The 15,866-nt window shown below is 52.6% G+C and overlaps 1 protein-coding gene across 1 annotated transcript; it reads left to right on the forward strand.

Moving 5' to 3' along the window:
- Positions 1-487: 487 nt before the first annotated feature.
- Positions 488-3,583, forward strand: LOC102434383 (phosphofurin acidic cluster sorting protein 2-like). The gene is made up of 2 exons (XM_014449726.2): positions 488-1,488; positions 2,074-3,583. The coding sequence occupies exons 1-2, from the start codon at positions 497-499 to the stop codon at positions 3,581-3,583; spliced, it is 2,502 nt and encodes an 833-aa protein (XP_014305212.1). The 5' UTR covers positions 488-496.
- The last annotated feature ends 12,283 nt before the right edge of the window (positions 3,584-15,866 follow it).

Here is a 15,866-nt window from a genome sequence, read left to right on the forward strand (position 1 = left end):
CAATGAGCAGCTTTGTGGTCTCTGCAGAGCACAGAGCAGTGCCTGTGCTCCTCGGTGGCGAGAAAAAGGGAAATTCCTTTAACATTCCAAAGGTATGTTATCACAGATGCCAAAAGACAACAGACAGGCTCAGTTAAGGTAAAGATTGACCTTTGTCAGGGAAGATACTGGCCTAGCACATGACTACACACCATAAACTGCGTTTAGGTAACAAGTTTTAATTTCAGGCTAACTCTGTGGTTAATATATGTCTCTGAGTTTGAAAGGCCACCATGCAGGCCTTACCTGTGCGAGTCACAGATGAGCGTGTGACTATTTGTCATTTACTCTCTCCTTCGATCACTTGTGCCCCACCTCTGTCCACCAATCATGTCCCTCCTCTGTCCCACCACAGGGGGAGAAACCATCAAGTACCTGTTCGCTGGAAGCAGCTGCAGCTTCCTCGCCACCTGCGGGCCTGGCCCGCTCGCCCACTGTGCCCAACACGCCAGTGCCCATGACTTTCTTCTCTACCTGGGAGGTGGACTGCTCCAGACCTAGCAGCGTGCCCAGATTGTGCAGCTTCACTTTAAAGAAGCTGGTGGTCTTGAAGGAACTGGAGAAGGAGCTCATCTCCATGGTGATAGCAGTGCAGATGCAGGGCTCCAAGGGCATCTTGAGATCCCAGGAGATTGTGCTGCCCAGCAGCGGACCAGTGGAGACTGACCTGGCGCTGACCTTCTCCCTGGAGTACCCTCACGTCCTCAAGAGAGGAGGCAACAAGCTGCAGATCATGCTGCAGCAGAGGAAGTGCAATAACAAACAGAAAATCCTGGGATACAAGACACTGGCCACAGGTGCCATCCACATGGCTGAGTTGATACAGCGACCACCTGAGTGTGGCCAGGTGCTGAGCCTCAGCAGCAGGATCCAGGGGTCCTCCATCACGGTGGCTGAGATCTGGATCTCCTCCCTGTCCAGTCAGCCCATCGACGACGAGGATGGCAGCATGCAGGGCAGCCCCAAGGCCAAGTCCATGAATGGCTACATGGAGGGGAAATCTGAAAGCTTCACTGAGCTGGACGCCAGGTACAATCTCACACACAGGCAGGACCTGGAAGAAGCTGACTTTGACCTGGAGCAGCCCAAGAAGCAGCAGCGATGCCTGCAACAAAACTTGAAGCGGAAAGTCATGGCACTGCTTCCCAGGTCCAACATGTCAGAAGAGGTCCTGGACTCAGATCAGGACCCTACAGAGCATGCCCCCGAGATGGAGGAGGACCTGGACCTTCTCTCTTGCATCCTTGAGAATCCCAGCAACAGTGGCCCAGACATAGAGTACGATAGCAGCATCCTCAGCAACACCAAGCCCAAGAACAGACAATATTTTGAAGGACTGGAAGACTCCAGCTTGCAGACGGAGACAAGGAGCTTACACAGTGCCCGGAGGCAGAAGGAGCCTCCTCGGCCGGCAAACATGCCCATGAAGACCCAGGGCCCAGGCGGTAAGCTGTTCAGTGGCAATGTCTCTGATTTGATGGGCTACAGCACCCCACGCACCGCCGAGGTGGTCAAGAGCTGGATCTTGTCCCTATCGAGACAGACCGTCGACCATCTGGACAACGCCATGCCGGCCGGCACCAGGGCAGAGGCCACGGATAACTTCTCTGAGGGAGAGTCTGAGATCGTCTTCTCTGAGCTGAAGGTCAGCTATAATGCCGCCCACAGGCATGACCTGGACGAGGATGACTTGGACCTGGAGAACCCGATAGGAAGGAGGAGATCCACCATCAGGCAACAGAACTACCAGCAGAGAGTCGCAGAGTGGCTGGGCAGGTACCAAATGACAGTGGAGGTCCTGGACTCGGAGCAGGAGTCTGAGGAGCAAGTCCCTGATGTGGACAAGGACCTGGCCTTTCTGTTTGAGAGCGTGGTGTGCCCCAGCGACAGTGGCTCAGACATGGAGGATGATGACCGCCTCCCAACCCCTCCCATGCCTGAGCTCATGACATATTCTGAAAGCCTGTCCAGCTCAGATATGGAGGAGGACGACAGAGTCCTCAGGACCCACAGGCCCAGATTATACTGTGAAAGCCTGTCAAGCGACAGTGACTCCGAATGGGTGGCCCACAGCATGCCCAACCCTGGGCCGCAGCCGGCACAGCCTGGGGACAGCCCGGAGGCAGGGACCTCTGGCCAGGGCATGCTCACTAAGAGGCGCACCACCAAGACCCAGTCTCTGGTCATCCCTTCCACCAGCTCCAAGGGGAAGCAGCCCGCCCGCCGGGGCTGGAGCAGGTCCCTGAATGAGTCGGCCAACAGCCTGGTCAAGGAGCGCTGTCCAGTCCCACAGAGCCAACTGCAGGTCCCCAGGAAGACTGTGTTCGACCAACTGAACCACAGCCTCATCTCCAACGACTATCTGCCCAAGAACATCATCCTCATCAACACCTCCGACAGGCAGGGGCAGTCCCTGTCGGACGTCCTGCAGCAGCACACGCTGCCCGTCGTGTGCACCGGCTCCATGGTGGATGTCCAGGAGGCCTTCAGCTCCATCATCTCCTGGATACAAAGATACCGCAACTGCAATACCGAGGCCACAATGCCAGTGAAGATCGCGGTGGCGGGGGACCAGCAGTACTTCAGCACCGTGCTGCGGGTCTTTGTGGAGCAGCTGTCCCACAAGGCCCCGGACTGGCTGGACTCCATGCGCTTCCTGGTCATCCCGCTGGGTTCCCACCCCCTGGCCAGGTACCTGGGCTCCGTGGATTGCCGCTACCACAAACTCCTACGGGACCTGGCCTGGTGGGAACTGTTCTTCCACCTGGAGGCCCAGGATGCTGTGCAGAACATTGTGTTGAAAATCAGAGAGTACCTCACAGGGGCCAACTGTGTCCTCCAGCTGCCCATCGCAGAGGCCATGTTCATCTCTAAGCCGAACAGCCCGGACGAGTTGTCCTCACAGAAGTTCATTCCCTTTGTGGGGGCAGTGAAAGTTGGAAGAGTGGAATCAATTTCAGCCAGGTCAGGAGACTCAGCTGAAGCAGTCCCCTCATGCTCCAATGTGCTTCTGTCCACCGCCAGGGAGGCCACACACAAGCTAATTTCCTTGTCCTCAGTGAGTGGGGGCCTGTCCTCCCCCGGCCAGAGTGTGGATGCTGAGCTGATGGAGCTGCAGGTGGATTACTGGAAGGCAGCCCAGCCCACAGACAGGAAGAGGATCGAGGAGAAGGGAGACCTGCCTGCCACCAAAAACACACTCCGGGGCACCTTCCGGTCTCTCCAGGTCAGCAGGCTGCCCAGCAGCGGCGAGGCTGCAGCCGTGCTCACAATGTCCATGACTGTGATCACCGAGGAGAAGAAAAAGAAGGTGATGATTTTGTCCAAGAAAGACAAGGCCACGGACTTGGAGTCCAAAAGCCAGTGCATCCAGGGCATTGGCCGCTTGGTCTGCTCTGCCCAGAACCAGGAGCACAGGCAGCGGGTCCTCATTGACAGCGAGGAGTGGAACGACGTGACGTTCTTCCAGCTGGCAGCCCAGTGGTCCTCGCACGTCAAGCACTTCCCCGTCTGCATCTTCGAACACAACAATTCCACCTTCTAGCCCCGCCCCTCCCCCTGCCCTTCACCCTGCCTGGGCCAAGCCCAGGAGGACCCAGCTGCTTTTCTGTGAACAGTTCAGTTTAATATAGACACAGACCGTGGAAACACAGAGAAACTGTTTTGAGTTTGAATGCGCTCACAGCCTGGAACCTAAGGGGGTTGCTCTCACTGGGACCCCCAAATGCTCTGTTCAATAACCAGAACACTCCGGCAGGTGGGAGGTCAGGAGATCATAGTTGAGATGGAGCATCATGGAAGGTGTGTTTTGGCCTCAGGACCCCCAGCACTGTCAGTGAGAAGGGTTCTGGCCTTGGAGACCTGCCCTTCCTGGGAACCAGGGCTCAGCTTAGCCCTGGGAGCTGGCACCAGCTTGTGTCCAGACTCAAAGCTGGGTGGCCAGAGGCAAAGGGCTGGCCTCCCATTGGAGTATCTGCAGCACGACACGGAGGCCAGCCAGCCCAGCCTTGGACCCCAGCTGCCAACCAACCACGTGGCCCCAGCACCATCCACTTATGGTTCCCAATGAACTCCGGTCTCAGAGGTCGACATAAAAAGAGCTGTATGGTGCAGATCACACAGGCACACGGGCTGGACAAACCAGTGCCCTCCTCGCTGGGCAGCGACCCACCTTCGTCCCTACCTCTTCAGGTTAACAAAGACCATTTGCTGCCACCCAACGGTTGTACCAACTATTTACAAGGTGAGCAACCTGACCCTCCACAGCACAGTGGTCATTTGGCCCCTTGCTGGCTGTGAACTCTCAGATCACTGCATCCCTCTGAGTGTTTGTTTCTAAGAACATGAGATGAATCAAGGAGCAACCTCATAAGGTTTATGTAGGGACCTGTAGGGTGCTCCCCTAAAGCTTTCTCTGGGTGACCGGACAGGGGATAGGTCTTCAGCAGGGGCTGTGGTTGTGCTAATTGTTCCTTTCTCTTCCTCATATGTGATTCTTTCGGGGCCCAGGACTAAGCTCTTTTCTCATGTCATAAAGAGACTGGAGATTCTGTTATGGGTCCCTGTCCTGGCTGAAGCCAGAGCAGAAACCCCAGGGGGGAACGGTGGGGCCAGGATCACCCAACTATCTGTGATGGGGCTGGTTTGGGCTCATTCATTTAGCAAATATATCAGAGTCTTCCAGGTACAGACATGTCTCTAGGCACTGACCATAATCAAGTGCACAGAGCAAACCCCAAGCCTGTACTGTAGAGCTTCCCTCTAGTCGGGAGCGACTCAGTCACACTAGGCTGCACAGGCTCATAGTGTCCACAGGACAGCCGATGTGACATCCTCTGCGCCTCCTCTCCCTGTGGCTGCATCTTCCCGTGTTGTGAAGAGGAAGGTGAACCTGTGTTCCAGCAGAAAACGTGAGTCGCTTTTGGGTCAGAGCCCTGAGGGGAGTATGGGGACTGTGAATTCAAGGTTCTGGCAGAACCCTGGATGCCACACATGGTGGGATTTCTGCAAGAGGACAGAGGTCTGAGGGCTCCTCCTAGAAAAAGGACAAGAGTCAGAGAGCTGTGCATGTGGATTTGGGTGGTGTGGGAGAGCAGTGGGTGCCCAGTGGCAGAGTCAGCCTCTCAGAAAATTCATAGCCGTCCAATCCTAGTCCAAGTCTGCCTGCAGCCCTAATCATGGATCATGCTCACTAATGTGGTAGAACCTCCTCAGGGCCAGCTTGCCAAGTGTACCCAGCCCTGAGGGAGTTGAGCTTCAGTGGGAGGCAAAGAACCTCACAGGGAAGCTAGAGAGTTATGCAGCATGTAGGTGCAGGAGCCAAAGTTTGAGGTGATAGGAAGGCCCTGGGAAGCCAAGGACGGAGACAGAGTTCATTTGTTTGCTCATTGGTCAGCTATTCCTGGAGCACCTACTGTGTGCTAATGAGTGGACATGAACAGAGTGGACACCAGCCCTCCCTGTCCTCATGGAGTTGACATTTTGGTGGGAATGTATGGGAGGGGACAGGGACACTGAGAGAGCATGTCAGGTTCCCCTGAAGAAGGGGACAGGTGGTTCCCTCATTGATCCAGACTCTCAGTTAGGAGGGCTTTCTGCCAGCCCCTCTTGGGTTACTACGCACTCTCTGTCAGGACTGCCAGGTTGAAGGTGGACAAGGAGTAGGTCTGGCTTCTGGATGGGCAGGAGCAGCAGGCACAGGACCCCGGGCTCTCTGAGTGGTGCTCTGCGAGGGCCGTGTAGAAGGAAAGGCCAGGCCTCAGACTCTGCTTTCAACTTATCTCTCTCCCCAGGGCAATCTCCTGCATCCTGGGCATCCGGCTGGACCAGCACCACCAGAATTTCCCAGCTTGATGATGCTGTTGGCTTCCATAGAGCTCAACTTTCCAGTCTCCCACCTGCCAAAGCAGGCCCAGTGCCTCCATTCACAGCGGGAGCACCTGAGCCCACTGAGGCCGAGACAGGAGGAGGAGGAGGCCTCTGGGGGTGGTGTGGGTGAGTGTGCCTTTGGAAGGCACACGAAAGGCAGTGAGGGTGGTAACATGTCCTCTTCTTGCATCTACAGAACCAGCTCCAGAGCAACATCAGGAAAACCCTCAAGAGGCAACACCACCCGAGTGGCCTTTCCAGAGCCAGAGCCGGATCCAGGCCCAGCTTTCACTGAACTTCAAGAGACAGAAGAACCACCTGCAGCATTGGAGCAACTCACCCCAGTTCCTGCGAGGCCTGTGGTGCCAGATCCCAGGCCACAGCGCGTGTCAGCAGCCACGGCAGAGAGGGCGCCCCCCTACCCCATTTAGATGTAGTGTTAGAAGTTTTCTGTTCATGTTACATATGTTTATAATTTTACTATATTTTTATGATATTTAATAACACACAGTGTACTGTAGAGAAAATATACTGAAATACTCCCAAATATTACCTTAATTTAGAATCTATAAAGTTTAACCCTATAAACCCTCAGAGCTTTGAGCAAGTCTGTTTTTCTGGACCCTGACCCACCCAGGGAGAACTGTCCTCACCTTCTCCACCTGCCCTTCCTGGAGCCAGGTCTCTGCTTCCCAGGGAGCTGGCTCCACCCTGTGCCCAGACTCAGAGCTGACCTCCCATTGGGGGCATCCTAAGCCCAACATGGAGGCCTGTCAGCTCAGCCCTGGGCCTCCATGTTGTCCCCAACACCACTTACTCAGGCTTCCAAATAAGCTTGACCCTCATAGGGCAAAAAAATAAAATAAAAAATAAAAAAGCACATGTAAGGTGCAGACCTCCCAGGAACAGTTACTGGATAAACTGGTCAAATACTTGGTCCCCACCTTGGTCCACACCCACCCTTCTGTGTTAATACAGAACATTCGGGACTAACCAATGTGTGTGGCACCAACCACGTACCAGGTGAGCCCTGCCCCTCCACAGCACAGTGGTCACTCAGCCACCTGCTTGCTTTGCGTCTCCAGGTCACTGCATCTCTCTGAGTGTATGTTTCTCTGAACATGGGGAGAGCCTAGGCCCAGCCTCATAGAGTTATTGTAGGGACTTGGCGGGGGACGGGGGGCGGGGGAGGGGGGGTTCCTCCTGGGAAAAGGCCCGCTGGGAGCCTGGACTCTGGAGAGGTGTGCTGGAGGAGCTGTGGTTGTTCCAATTGGCCATTTTCTCTTCCTTTAAAGAATCTTCGGCCTTATTTGTGATTCTCCTCAGGCCTTAGGCTAAGCTATTTTCTCTTTTGATAAAGACATTGGAGATTCCATTAGGGGTCCCTATCCTGGGTGAAGCCAGATTAGAAATCCCAGGGGCAAGCAGGGGGACCCCAGGCTCACCCAGCTATCTGAGATGGGGGTGGTTTGGGCTCATTCATTCAGCAAATGCGCTGCCCCAGGACTGCACTCCAGAGCTTCCTTCTAGTCAGGAGTGATTCAGTCACACTGGGCTGCACAGGCAGGTAGCATCCACAGGACAGTCGATGTGACTTCTTCCTCAAAGTATCGCTGATCTACACGTATTGTGAAGCAGAAAGTGGATCTCTGGACCAGCAGAAAAAGTGAATGGGCTTTGGATCAGAGCCTTAAGGGGAGTATGGGGACTGTGACTTGGAGAAGCTGGCAACACCCTGGATCCCACAAATGGTGGGATTTCTGCAAGAGGGCAGAGGTCTGAGGGCTTCTCCTAGAAAAAAGGGAGGGAGTCAGAGAGCTGTGTATGTGGATTGGGTGGTGTGTGTGAGGGAAAGGGGATGTGGCTGGGCCACACAGAGAAGAGCTCCCAGAGGCTGGGTTAGGCAGGAGCATAGAGCCGCTCAGGTCAGTGCCCCAGGCCTGCAGTAGGAGGACTTCCTGGGGTGGGACTTCAGTGATGGAGATGGGAGGTTCCTTCCTTGGAAGGCACAAAGGCAGTCATGGTGGTAACATGTTCTCTTCCTGGATCTACAGAAGCAGCTCCAGAGCAAGATGAAGAAACACCTAAAGAGGAAACGCCAACTCTGGTGCCCTCTCCAGAGCAGAGCAGGCTCCAGGCGCAGCTGTCACTGAACTTCCAGATGTGGACCCACCTGCAGCTTGTGAGCAACTCGCCTCAGCTCCTGCGAGGCCTGTGGTTCCAGGTCCTGGGCCACAGTGTGTGTCAGCTGCCACAACACATGGGGCTCCCACACCCCCTTTTATATAGTTTGAAAATACTTGTGTTTATTTTATATATGCTTACAATGTTACTCTATTTTTCTCATACTATTCAGTAACCTACAGCCTATTTTAAAGAAAATGTAATGAGATACTCTTAAATACAGATTTAATTTAGATTCTATAAAATTTAACTCTACCATCCTTCAGAGCCTTAAGCAAGTCTGTTTTTTCTGGGCCTGCGTCGTGTTACTATTGAGAGGCGCCAATATAATCAGGTCAGGAGGGTCAGAAAAGGCAGATGGAACAAACGGCACCAGGGCAATCAGGAAGGTCAGGAGGGGGAGATGAAACAAACAACTTTTATGGGAGACAGCTGCAGCCAGGGAGGTTACGGGAGATGGCCGCAGCCCGGGAGTGAACTGAAAAACAAACAACTTGATAAGAGACCAGACAGGCATTAACTCACAACGGCGCCAGATCTCCAGTAGAATGACCCCAGATTACTTCCCCCGTTTGCTGAAAAGTATATAACCTGTGCTTAAACTCTTGGTCGGGGCTTGCAGCCGCTTCTCTGTGCTCAGAGTAAGCTGTGCTGTGAGCCCCAGCATGTTGGAAACAATAAACCCTTTGCTATTTGCATGAGAAGCGTCTCTTGGTTCTTTGTGACAGCGGCTTGCGTCCAGGGCGTTACACTATGAGTCATAGTTTGGGAATAATTAGTCTCTCAGGAGCCATCTGCTCTAAGGATGTGACGTTCTTGAGGCCCAGGACAATGGGACTTTGGGGGAAATTGACCGACAAGCATTGGGGCAGGGACCCTTTATGTCAGGGCTGCCCCTGGGAACCCACATTTCATTTAACTTCATCTCCCACCAGCACATGGACAAAGCCTGGTCCTACGCGCCCCCTGGCGTCCACGTTGCAGAATGCTCTAGGGTTTAAGTAGCAGCAAGCAGTTCCTGAACCCTGGCTGCCACCTGCACCTGGACAGAAACTCCACCCTGCTTCACGCGCACTGAGCAGCATTCTGAGCATCTCCTCTGTTGTTCCACAGCACTGAAGAGGGGACAGGGAGTGTCCCGGGCCCGGGGTCCACACTCATCTCCTCCACAGGCACCGCTTCCAAATCTCCTCTGGGGTCAGAGCCTCTCTCTGCCCTCAGCCCCTGAGCTCTGGTTCAGCTGGGCTTTTTCCTGAGGCTCTTCTGTCTCACCAGAGCCCAGCGGCCATTTCTTCTCACACACCAGGGCTGAACAAGTTGTGGATCTAGCCTGGCTTCTCCCTTTACATCAGTCCTCTTCAGCGCTTCAAACCACCCTGGAGAGAAGGGACTAACACCCTTCTAGGCACCATGGCACAAGCTACAATGTCTCAGGACAAATGGGAATAAGCTTTGGACCAGGCACACAATCCATGCCCTCAAGATGAGCACCTCTCTGGGCTGACACGGGTACTGAAAAAAATTCTAGCAGAATGTGACGAGTCCTAAGGTTGACCTGGTACCATAAGTATTGAGAACAGGAGCCCATCTGGGGATCATACACAAGGCTCTTCAGGGTGGGATTCCTAAAGCAAACCAGAAGATGAATAAGGATTTGTCTACCCACTTTATCCTGATTTTTCATGCGCCATAGCAATTGAGGAAGCATTGTGAGATTAAACAAAGGCTGGAGAAGTAAAGGGAGGGTAGGTCTACCTTGGAGGCCACGGGCCTTTTTACATTTAGAATTGCTGTTAACAGTAGATGTGATGGACCAGAATTTGAACAAATACATTTTAACAAAAAATGGTTTTAGAGTAAGTCCTGTGTGCTGGAACTGCTAAGTACTAGAGACCAGTGATGCTAAAGTCCTTTCCATCACCATTCTCGTTGGAATACAGATATATGAGGACAATGACGTCATGTGGTTCCCACAGTACACGCGGGCTTAGGGTGACAGGAAGAGGACATTTCCTTGTGGAGAAGTATTGTGTGTCCACTTCCAAAGAGAGTCCCTGTAGAGAACGTGCCATTTCTAGTCAGTGGAGATACATGATATGAACCAGGCAGCCAGGCACTGAGAGACATTTCAGGCAGAGGGAAGAATTAGAAAAACAGAATTGAGTCAGGATACAATAAGGGATGTGGGGGTGGGGTTGCAAGTACTGGGATCATCAGGAGGTTGGTTCCCAGGACAGGAACAGGGAGGGCTGAGCAGAGAGCAAGGCAGACACCAGCTCTGGGAGCCCTGGCATGGTGGTCCCTAGCAGTGACCCGCAGTCCTGGTGCAGGAGGAGAGAAGGGAAGCAGATGTTCCTGAGTTTGAGAGCAGGTGAGATGAGAAGGGGAAGGGCATGGACAATAGTGAGGAGAGAGTGAGGGGGAGGCAGGGAGAAGTCGGACGTGTCCTACATGATGACAAGCTGCAGAGCATGGTGAGGACAGGATGTCCCTGAAGGGGAGGGAGGTGATGGTCTCAGCACTGAGGTGCTAATGGAACGGGGAGAGGAGGAGGTGGAGGAGGCAACCTCATGGACAAGTCCCGAGTTTCCTGCAGGTGGGACAGAAGGAGATTTTGGAGACAGTTGCCTAATTTGTCCCTAAAGAATGTGGCCTGGTTGAGGGGTTAGTAGGAGACAGTGGCAGGAGGGAGGAGTGACCCACCCGGATGATGGGATCTCAAGGAGGGGGCTCCTGAAGCAACAGGAGCATGTGTGGAGGTGGCCCTGTGTACACAGGTGAGGGCTGACTGGCCTCCTGGCACCACGGAGACACCCCCACCTGTGGGGAGAGCCAGCGCTGCTCAGGGAGCCCCTGTGTCCTGCTTGTTTCTGAAATCCTCAGCTGCTAGCGTCCTTTATGACCTTGAAAAGCCCAAGGGTAATAAAGGACATGACCCTTCTGGTGACAGATAAAGGGCCGGGTCAGTTAGGATGCTCAGCATGACTCTCCACTCCTCCCTCAGTGCCCTCTTCCCTGCTCCCCTTCAGCCCGGTCTGCTCACTGGGAACCCCGAGGTCGTCTGGAATCCAGGCCTAGCTTCACTCCTCATACCTGGGGCACCATCACCAAGTGGTTTCCCCAAATGCCCAGCTCCTGGCTTTTCACAAACCATGAGGATCATGTCAGCCCACAGGGTGACTCTCTCACCTCCATAGGGACACCCACACAGTCTTAAATACACACGGATGCACACGGAGAGAACACAGGTCAGGAGCTCAGGACACAGGACCAGGGATCCAGGCCTCTCGGCACAACTGAGTGTCTCATTCCCAGTGCCCACATGTCCCCAATGACCTGCATGGAACCCCTGTTTCTCTGGTGCCCTCTCCCCTATGTCCTCCGCCTCATGCTGGGGCAGGAGCTGGTAGGCGTGAGGCGCCGTGTTGGTACCTAGGCTCCTGCTCACTCACTGAAGTCCCTTGATTCTCAGATGTGGATCCAGACTTGAGAAGGAAGAGCATGGCTGGGGCCAGCAGGAAGCCTTGTCCTGCTCACCCCTGGGACCTGGCACGTGGGCTGTGGTAGGCAGCAGGGGCAGCTGTGGACAAGAGGCCCTGCTGAGAGAGAGGGTCACTTATGCTGGAGGCCAGAGGGAGGGTGCCCTGCTGGCACCTTCCTGGGTAAATCCCCCCTGCAAATCCCACAATTAGATTCACCAGGAAGTGGCGGTTTGGACAGCATTTGTAGGCAGAGAAAAGCAGCAAAGGGGCCATATCTGGGAGGAGACCCTTTATTGATACTCGGGGTCTCAGAGGCCTCAGGTTGAGCTGGGCTCACTGGCTTCTCCCAAAAGGGTGCGGCTCCGTGGCTCTGACTGTGGCAGCCCATGGCTGTGCCCCCACCAAGGACAGAAACTCAGAACACGGAACATGTCTTCACTCTTGTCCCTTTCCTCAAAGTTATGGGACAAGTCATTTTCTCAGAACAGCCCCAAATCTAAGCTTAAGGTGACCAAGTGAATGGGCCCAGTTCCTCTGGGTCATGAAAGGGGCAAACAGGGCAGTTGACAGTGAGCAGAATTTCAGGATCCAAAAGGGAGGGAGAGGGGCCAAGTCTGAACAGCCTTGTTTCTCTGTGGACAGAGCAGGCGCTGAGCTGAGGGTGGTTGGGCAGGACGATGGTGACTGTCACAGACTTCAGGTTACAGGACAGTTGCTGAGACTGGAGGTGAAGCTCCTTCAATCACACAAGTTTCTCTTCCCATAAAAACTAAGATGCCTGCTGTGCCCCTGCAAGGCCTTGGGGGTTGCACCGGTGAAAAAACTTATCTCAGAAGACACACTTGTAGGGGGTACAGACCTCCCACAGACACACACCTCTAGCCAGAGATGTGCAAGCCGCCAGCCTGGTTCTGCTGAGATCTCCTGCCAGTCACTGTCCTCAGGTCTCCCAGGTTTCAGAGCCTGTTCCATGGTCTTATGAGTGGACCACTTGCTTCCCAAAGATCCATATCACCAAGATGGGGGTACACGATTGACAGATGTCTCTAATATATCACATGTAAGGTCAGAGATACTTTACAGAGAAAGAGCTTTATACATGGCTGGAGGGAGAGACCTAGGGACAGAGGTGCACACACAAGGTGGACACAGATCTTACATGTCTGTGCCACAAGTGACAGCTGCCAGACAGTGGGTCATCTTATTTTTGTTACTTAGAGGGCATTTACATTAGCTTCCAAATTAAATTGAAGAAAAACATCAAATGTGCTGGAAGCCGATCCACCCTTGCTGCTTGACGCAGTCGCTGCAGGGAAGAAACATCTGCACAGCTTATGTTTCAAGGGACCTGGCGTATATGGCATACTGTTCTTAATATGTTTGTTCCCACTCTTAATGCTATGTGTTTTAAATAGGACCACCTCTCTGAGAAAGGTTGTTTCCCCAGGTGAGGATTTTTATCAGTAAACCCTTTAACTAAGTGCCAGAGGGGTAGTTAATCACTTTAACTACGAACGATCATGCTTAAGCTACATAATCTTTACTTAGAATAACCTCCTTCAGTTACTTCCTTGTAGCTTAATAGAACAATAGAGTAACCTTGGAATGGAGATAAGAAACGCCCTAACCTTTGGAATAGGATGGATAGGATTAAGATCAAATAGGATAAATACAAATGTAAGAGGACAATAAAGAGAGGAACCTGGCTAGGAGGAACCTGACTATGATGATCACCTGAAGGCCGTGTCATTCCTTCTTCGCCGACTCTGTCCACACAATGGGGAACCCCTGGACCTGCTGGGGCTGGACCCCAACAAAATGAATATTCCTTAGAGAATTTCTTGAAGTTCATGTGAAAGGCGCCAATATAATCAGGAAGGTCAGAAGGGGCAGATGGAACAAACAACTTTTATGGGAGACAGCTGCAGCCAGGGAGGTTACGGGAGATGGCTGCAGCCCGGGAGGGAACTAAAGAACAAACAGCCTGATAAGAAACCAGACAGGCATTAACTCACACGGCGCCAGATCTCCAGTAGAATGACCCCAGATTACTTCCCCCGTTTGCTATATAATGTGTGCTTAAACTCTTGGTCGGGACTCGTAGCCGCTGCTCTGTGCTCAGAGTAAGCTGCGAGTCCCAGCATGCTGGAAACAATAAACCCTTTGCTTTTTGCATGAGAAGCGTCTCTTGGTTCTTTGTGACAGCGGCTTGCGTCCAGGGCGTTACAATGAAGCACCTTCTGAAGAAGGCGAACTTGTAAAAGTTGGAAGTGGGTTGAGGTCATGTCATGAGCTGCAATGACTGCCCTCCAGTGGACCAGTGAGACATGGCACACGTGTTGTGGGGCTCATGGTTCTGTCAGCAATGGAAGCAGACACCAAACTGAGCCTTTGCCTGGGCTTGCCTTCAGACCAAAATAAAATCGGTCAGAGTCAGTATTGTGGGTGCCTTCCAGTAGAAGTCATTGTCCCGTCATTTCACACTAGGAAGACACTAGGAATGCCCAAGTCTGGCATTTCAGGGAGTCTGCATTGAGCTCCTGAGCCAGGCCTTGGGTTCCAGGACAAAAGAGCCAGACAAGGTCCCAGCCCTTGGACTCCAGGGCAGGGGCAGGGAAGTGTGGGGATTATGGGCCTACATCACAGTGCCATATGTCTGGTTGAAAAAAACAGTACATAAACCAAAGCATGTTGATGGAAGCCTTCTGATTAAACAATGAACATTTTAGAAGATTAGGACACTACCCTCAACCTATTTGTAAACTTTCATCTACATTTAAACACAAAGTTATTCCAAATATGGAATCATCCTTTATTCTCACTCACTGTTCATTTATCATGAATAATTACCCCAGCATGTGGGGAAGCACGCACTTGGTTGGAAGGTCTGTGAGGAGGATTCTCCGAAAGGTCGGGGCCTCTGAGGGGACCTTGCCTAAGGGGGCAGCCCTTACCTTGACTTTTCCAAATAAATCCAATCTGGGCTGTTTTGCTAGAATCTCTATGGTTGGTCATTAAAGACCCGACCTTATAAAGGCATATACTTCCTCAAGGATGCTTACCTGGCTGATTGTATCTAGAGGTTAATTTTAGTACAAGCTGTTATGACAATAAAAGCCAAAGGAGGCAGGTGAACAGAGCTACTTGGCGGTGATCACCAAGTAGTGCCTTAGCCCCCTCTTTCACAGAAACGTGTATTAGAGCAATCTGTTCACCTGTCGCTCAGGGTCTGCTGGTCAGCCCCGGCACTGCCCTTGAATAATTTTGAACCTATGATTGCATGGCTGCATAGCACTTTTTATCATACGTTGTATATAACTGACCTGCTGCCGACCTCTAGGCTAAGCACATCTTGTTTGCCTCTGAAAGTGAAGTTCAGCTGGTATGAGATCCAGGTAGCTTCCACATGTCGAATCATCCACTATCCTTCCAGAGCACACTCACTGCATTATTTTTCCTTAAAGTGCCGGCACCTCCTGCCATGTCTTATCTCCTTTAGATCGGGAGCTTCTCCTGGGCCAAGATGCGACTCAATCAGATCTCCGTCCAGCTGTTAGCACAGCGCTTGGCATACGGCAAACACTCAGTAACCATGTGAATAGCACCATAATTCTAGATGAGTTACTCATGGTGTCAGAGACCTTTAATTGTCTGCCAAAATCCATTCACCTGACTACAGGGCACAGTGGGATGGCATCTCCCAGCCTCCCTTGCAGCCCCATGAGCTGTTGTTGCCAGTGGGAGAGGACAGGAACTGATGCGTTTCTCCGTGACCTGTCCCCTCAGGCTGACGGAAGCACATGGGGGTGCTTCCTAGGGATGAAGGAGGCCCATGGTGAAAGAACTCTGGGTTCCTGGGTGACCATGTGAAGGATGTGTCTCTCCAATCTGAGCACCCGCCTAGCACTGGTATGTGGGAAAACATGCAGTGACATGCTGGGGTTCTTATTCTGGCATCTAGAAGGGTTCGGGAATCTGGAGAAGGCTGTGTGTAGATTAGAGTCCAGAGACGAAGGATAATTTTGAAAGGCATTTGGGGGTCAGAGGAGCTTAGCTAAAGGAGCTAAGTTCTAAGATCTCAGGTCTAAGGTCTGTAGTCTAAAATTCTAAGGTCTCCTGGTCCCAAGACCCCATGCTTTTTATTAACACAACCTGTCCTGAGGCGAGGCAGAGATATACACTTCAAAGGGTATACACAAGCATTGTCAGAATGGGGGAATTAGCCTACGGCTGTTCAGGTGTTTGGCCAGTAGGAGGCAATAACATGTAAATTAAGATGCCCCTTAGCTGTCT

Source organism: Myotis lucifugus, unplaced genomic scaffold (genome assembly GCF_000147115.1).
Source record: "Myotis lucifugus unplaced genomic scaffold, Myoluc2.0 scaffold_1377, whole genome shotgun sequence".
Classification (NCBI taxonomy): Eukaryota; Metazoa; Chordata; class Mammalia; order Chiroptera; family Vespertilionidae; genus Myotis; species Myotis lucifugus.